We start from the raw sequence: 6,761 nt of genomic DNA on the forward strand, positions 1-6,761 counted from the left end.
TTCCCTATCCTGTGTCCAGATATAGATGAATGTAACCTTCCTGAAAAGATCTGCGTGAAAGAGAATCAAGACTGTGTTAATACTTCAGGTAGTTACAAGTGTGTATGTTCAGAAGGGTTTGAAGATAACGATGGAACATGTGTTCAAACTGCAAAACCAGGCAAGTGGCTTGTCAATGACAGGTTTTTAAAAAATATGTTACATCGACAACTTGGAAGTCTATTTCTGTCTAAGGGTCTAGTCACTCATAAACTCTTCTTTATAATTTCTCATCTTCCTACAGCAATGGGCTGTGTCTAGTCTGTGGTGTAGGTCACGTTCTGGCATGCTTGTTTGTCATGCCTGGACTGTTGTGACCTCCGGGCTCGCTTCAGATCGTGACTTACGTTCTGGATTCCCTCAGACAACGTAAGAGGTGCAACCACACCAACAATTAGAGAATGTAAAAGATTTACTGATCATGTGTAATAAGCAATAGCTAGTGAAAGGGATTGCATATTAGAGAGAAGTAGAATGGTTAAGAGAAACGGGAGAGAAAAGAGGAAAGGGGAGGAAAGAGGAGAAAGGAGGTAGAAAGATCACCACCCTGGGTTCCATTTTCAGATGCAGGATGATGGAGCGCCACCTCCTAAAATCAGTCAGGCCTTTGAATCCTCGTGAAAGCTACCCTGAGAAGTGTCTCAACTCAGGGAAAGATAGTGGGTCATACAGCACGCTGTGGTCCTAGAGAGCTCTCAAAAGGTATCCCTTTTGAATTGCTATTACACAGAATCACAGAATGTCAGGAGTTGGAAGGGACCTCAAAAGATCATCTAGTCCAGCCCCCCTGCCAGAGCAGGATCGCATACAGCAGATCGCACAGGAACGTGTCCAGGCGGGTTTTGAATGTCTCCAAAGAAGGAGACTCCACAACCTCCCTGGACAGCCTGTGCCAGTGCTCTGCCACCCTCACAGTGAAAAAGTTTTACCTAATGTTTTTGTGGAACCTCGCATGTTCCAGCCTGCATCTGCTGCCCCTTGTCCTGTCATTGGACATCACTGAGAAACGACCCTACGGTCTTGAGATCATTGGCTTTGGTCATTCATGCTGGGTCACTCTGATGTAACAGCACTTGAGACAATGCGATGTGAGTTTCTCCCAAGGCGTTCAAGGCTTATGTGCCGTTCAGCCTGCATATGGCCCGGGTGGCCAGGAGGTGCTCAGCACCCAAATTGCTGTAGTTGTCACCAAGATACCAGCACAGTGCAACTTATCCTGAGATGTCAGAGTGACCCTGGGGCAGCTGCACCACCACAAGGTGGAGTCTGCATTAATTTCCACACAGTCGCTGTGACATTTTCCAGGGAGTTTCTCTAATGAGTTGGGGGATTGCCTTGTGAGGGGGAGGATGTCTCCTGGATATCTCTTGGATATCTCTGGTGGTCCTCTGGGAGTTGAGTTCCCCTGTAACTTGCCTGACTGTAGGCACTGTTCAACCATCACAGCGTTCAATCCACACACAAAGGAGACAGACCATCCCTGTTCCAGTGATCTCCCACAATCAGGCCCAAGTGACAAGATAAGGACCATGGTGGTTTGAGATATTCTTCTTTACGGTCTCTCACACATGTATTTTTGCTTAAAGACAGTGAAATTTTTTCAACATCCTGTTCTTGTGTTGATATTTTTTTGCTTAGCTCAGGGTTGTGTTTGTAAATCACTTGAGTGTGTGCTTTCATCACCTCGAGCGAACTAGCGAATTACTGATATCATTAAAAAGAGGCCTTCCTCCTCCCCACTTCTGTCTCTTATCATTAACAATAATGACTTTAGGGTTTATGGGATTGCATGCTACCTGCTTCACCTCAGAAAATTAAACAGAGTTCTTTTTGCTGGATGAGTGAGCTGAATTTATTTTGTGATCACAGAAGTGCCAGAGCTGGTGTGAGGGTGCATATGGAGAAGACATCCTTCTTTCAGTAGTAGAGAACTATTTAGCTTGAATTAAAGTGTACCCTCAGTCAAGAAATTCAGGTGTAATTTGCTCTAGGATGTGTGACTTGTGGACAGAATTATGTTAGTTCATGTTGCATAACTCTGCCTAGGCTTTCTTCAGAATTCTGAAGTGAAAGACAGGATTATTTTGCAATAAAGGTTGTAGGATAATAGATGATAGACACTTAAATAAATAAAATAAAGGTATGAAACTATTTTCTTTCTACTTCTTAGCTCGTTTGGGTTTGTGGCTTGTTTGGGGTTTTTTGGTTGTTTTTTTGGGGGAGGGTTTTTTTTTTATTATTTTGCCCTTCACCCTTCTCCCCAGCTGCTTTCTCAACTGCTTTTTTTTCTTTTTTTTTTTTTTTAGTAAGTTGTGAAGTTCTAGGTAGTATTACTACTCAAGGCTATTCGATTCAGACCTTATACTCACTGTTACTTGTCCTTTAAAATCATTTATGTACTTTTCCTGTGCAGATGCTCAGGGTATCAGTTACTATGGTTTTTTTAATGTGGCTTGACATTTTATGAGAATAAAAGCAAAATGAAAAGTTGACAAATTGGCTTAGCTTTTTTCTTTGATAAGTGCTTTTACCAATATAATAAAATTGCTCTGTTTTTTTAAAGGCTATTTTAACATCTGAACTGAGCAGTTTGCTCTATAGAAAATAATTCTGAGTAGTACTTGCTTTTATAAAATTCTTTTGTTAAATGCCAGAATTTCTTCTGACAGAATATATGGAAAGAAGAAAGTTCTCTGTGACTAGCTGAAAATAAAAGCTTAGAATGGAAATACCTGTGCTGCTTTTTCCTTCCACTAGTAATATCATGCCAGTTTGAAATGTTTTGTTTGCATCTACTAAAAAATGAATAAATTATAGGCTTAGACTAGGAGGATAAATACATTGATCTGGGTTTCCTTTTAAATTTTATAATAAAAAATTATATGGTATAATTAATAATACTTTCTATTTGTATTCTAATTATGATACTTAATTTCACAGGAGAGGAAGTAGAGAGTGAAACAACTGAGCCTTCGCCTACTGGACATGATGACTTATGATCTGCATTCAGAACCAAAAGACATTCCTATGTAAAGTTTTAAATTATTGGACTAAGCCTCTGCTAGCTGACATGCTGTGGAAATGGTATTAAATATGCAGGTTGCGATTAAGATTTATTGGTTGTTTTTTTTAAATGGTGATAGATGGCTCTTTAAGCTGCATTTCCTTTCTTAAATGCCACTTTTTATATAATTCTTCGAGAACAACATTCTAGGTGGGTTAGTATAAAATTTGAATTAACATAATAATGTACACAGCAATTTTAAAAATTTTACAGGTTTCTCATTCTAGTGCCTACTGAAAACATCATTTGGAAGGACTTAGTTGCACTTCAGTCTAAATTTTTCTTGAAGTATGAATTTTGGTGTTTCTTGACATGAGAAATATTTCTGTAACTGAAATACAGCTTTTTGAAATTGTCAAAGGGAATCTCTTTGGGGGAAGCACTGTTCCCTTAAACAGAATAGAATGCCTACTACTGCATTCAATAAAGTTTATTTTGTTGGAATGTGCCTTAAAAGTTTTTAAGATGTTAATACCTTGCTGTGTTGTCATGTCTATTTTTTTCATGAAGGCAGTGGAAAAAAAAAAAAGGGAGATATAACAAAATACCAAATAGACAAAACCCCCACAAAAACAAAACCACTTGTACCTTGAAATACAGCATTGTATTTTCACTCCATACGCGCACTTTCCTCTTAACGAAGAGCTGTATCAAACTGAAACAACTTTCCAAAGGTAGGTAGACAAGTCTTTCTTTCACATACTTGTATTAAGTCTGTAAACTAGTTTTTACAGTGATGAAAAGTAAGTTTGGCTAACACCTGCACTCTGTGGCTTATGGTTGTTGTACGAGTACTCTCTAGAATTATGAATAAATGACTTTCACTACAGTCTGCTGCTGCTGCTGCAGCTCCTGTCTTTTTCAGAGCCAGCACTGCAATCAATTTATCTTGTTTCTTGTGCCATTTCAGAGGGAAAGCTGGTAAATGTAGCATACATGCAACTTCCTACATGTCCGTAAGCTTAAAGGTGAGTATAAGAACTGAAATTGGTATATTCCACAGGACCGTCACAGCTGTAGATAAGATAAGGACCATCCAACTACAGTAAAGCATTGAGGGAAGTGAGTAAAGTTCAGAATGCGCTGTGGTGGTGGACAGAGGGAACATAAAAGGGATTACAGAATACAGCTAAAAAGAGCGTAGTTTAGGCTTACCTGTGAAAAGGTTGTAAACAGTACCCTGAGGTAAGTGGAAATAAAAAGGGTATGAATAAGATTGACCTGTCAAGCAGTGAAGGCCAAACACCTCATGTCTGTATCTGAAGACTTCTTTGGTTGAACTACATCACAGCTCAGTTTGTCACCAGCACACGTAGGATTTGTACGTGCAATAGGTATTTACTTGAATATCACGCAAAAAGGGATTCTGTTGGATTCTTCAGTTAAAATCCATCTAAGCTGATTTTGTATGCTTTAGTTTAACTACTCAACAGAATAAAAGTATCTGAAACAGTTTTCTTTATTTCCTTCAGCTATTACATGTAGATGTTTCTTAGTTTGCCAGTCTGAGAATGGTAATTTCAGTGCTTTCTCAGCTGTAATTGCCAGAGATGACCTATATGGCACATATCTGTCAAGTTGTAGGGTAGGTGTTATGTTAAATAAGTGCTAAATTAAAATGAGGAAAAAGACAACTGGAGGGCACAGGGAGTACAACTGAAGGGTCTTCAGGGTTTTGTAGTAGAGGTGTAACCGGTTACAGTAATATTAGACCTTAAGGTTCTTAGAGGAGTAATGGTTTGTCTTTTCTCAGTCACTGATGATTAACTTCCAGGTGTTCCAGGTGATGGTCTGAATGGTCCTTGTTAGTAGTAACATGAAATGTCAGTTCTGTTTAGAAACTCATACTCGGGAGAATTATTTTTCCAGTGCAAACTCTTCATGTGTCAAACCTGAAATATTGCTTCCTCTTCATATGAAGAAGAACTTGCTGCTCGTTCCTTCAAGTTGTTTGAGACTCTAGGGGGGCACCTGATGAGGTTCTTAACTGCATTATGGAAGCATTTGCTTTCTGTTTCCTCGCCCCACCTTTCCCCCCAGCTCTGGACAAAAGCCATGACTGGATTGCTCCTAGTTAAGCTTAACTCTGGGATGATATAATAAACCCCTAAAACTTCAAGAATCTGTTTTTTCTTTGGAGATAGAGGAGAAAAACTCTTCCTACCCTCACCTGCAAAAGCAATGAGAGTAGTTCAATATAACTGAAGTGTTTTTCAGTTCCAGAGAATAATGTGTTCAGCTTTCTGTTACTGCAGTAGAACCATCAGAGTGGTGTTCCCTAGGAAAAATATAGAAGTGTTATATGGGTATTACGAGTGACTAGTATCTTTTTCCCTATCCCTTAATTATTAGCACTTATTCCTCTGCATTCAATTATTGTGGATAAAATCGTTAAGTCAAGGGTCCAGAGAGGTGAATTTCAAATATTTACAGCTTTCTCTGAAGGAATATTGACGAAGTACTCAGTAAGTATTTCACACTATGCTACTGCCTCATGCCCTCTCAGTGGTGAGTTTCTAAAGAGTTAGTCCTCTTGTTTTATTCTGCATTCTCATTTTACTACTTTGAACTGTGATTACTGCTTTGTTTTAAAGGTTGCAACTAAAAATGGTTCTGACTGAATTTTTATTCTGTTTTTTTTAAATTTCTCCTCTGCCCTGAATAGAGTGGGAATCAGACTCCTAGTTGTCTTGGGTTTTGTCTCTCATAATCAGAATAAAGGGGGTGGAGAACAGGTTTTAAACTGGTTAGCAGAAGCTGGCAATGGAGGTCAAGTGTATTGTGTTAACCAAACCAGTTCAGGGTATGAATGTGTTAACAGCTTAGTGCTATAAAAAGTGAGCTGTTCCCATTTAATTTTTCATTACACTGTAAGATGATCTGGTTATGTAGTAAAAGACTTTGTACTTATGGTTGCCTAGAATTAAAGGTTTCATGTCAAACTATATGAACATGTTGGTAAATACTTCAGAAGTGGTCTGAGATACCCAACAAAGTTTGTGCCTTAGCAAAGTGTTGGTTAGGTACTTTTGTCATAAATACTAAGGTGAACCTTGAACTTGTAGTTTAACACTTATTTTGTAAACTTCATACTGTGTGGTGTCAAAGTATAAAGAGTATTCCTTTTGCTAGTTTGTTGTTGGGGTTTCTTGACCTAAGACTAAGCACTTTTTGCAGTGGGAAATATACTATTCAGTACCATCGAGGCACTTCAAAGGACAAGTTTCTCTGTTATATTATAGCTGAAGGTCCACAAAAGGTGCAGGAGCAAGCAAACCTTAAAGCTCTAAACAAGGCCAGGAAAGCAGTCTCAAGCATGCAGCATGTGTACCACAATCCTACAGTGTCTAAACTTGAGAATCAAAGTACTTGCTGAAATGTTTTCATCTGAGCATTGGAACATAATATTGAATTTATTCTATGATGTGGATTCCCAGCATGTCTTTCATAGACACTTGAGTTCTTTGAAAAGTATAATACCATCCATTCACAAATGAAGTCTGTTTTGCAGAATAAGTTGATGATTTGGGTAATTGAGGAAGTCAGAGATCACCACAAAGGGTTCAAATCACTAACTTCTTTCTCAGGAGAGATGCTAAAAGCCGTAGGTTGTAGACAAGATCAGGATGCAAGTCACTACTAATATATATATATGCCA

The 6,761-nt window shown here is 38.6% G+C and overlaps 1 protein-coding gene across 1 annotated transcript in view; it reads left to right on the forward strand.

The window, feature by feature from the left end:
• The window catches only part of CRELD2 (cysteine-rich with EGF-like domains 2), a gene marked incomplete at its 5' end in the record, with an annotated part of 11,853 nt that extends 8,357 nt beyond the window's left edge, over positions 1-3,496 (forward strand). Inside the window, 2 exons of the mRNA XM_009874053.1 lie at positions 20-160; positions 2,980-3,496. Of these exons, the coding sequence (XP_009872355.1) occupies positions 20-160; positions 2,980-3,038 (200 nt within the window). The remainder of the gene's footprint in view (positions 1-19; positions 161-2,979) is intronic.
• Positions 3,497-6,761: the final 3,265 nt, after the last annotated feature.

The sequence above is a fragment of the Apaloderma vittatum genome, unplaced genomic scaffold, assembly GCF_000703405.1.
Source record: "Apaloderma vittatum isolate BGI_N311 unplaced genomic scaffold, ASM70340v1 scaffold29457, whole genome shotgun sequence".
NCBI lineage: Eukaryota > Metazoa > Chordata > Aves > Trogoniformes > Trogonidae > Apaloderma > Apaloderma vittatum.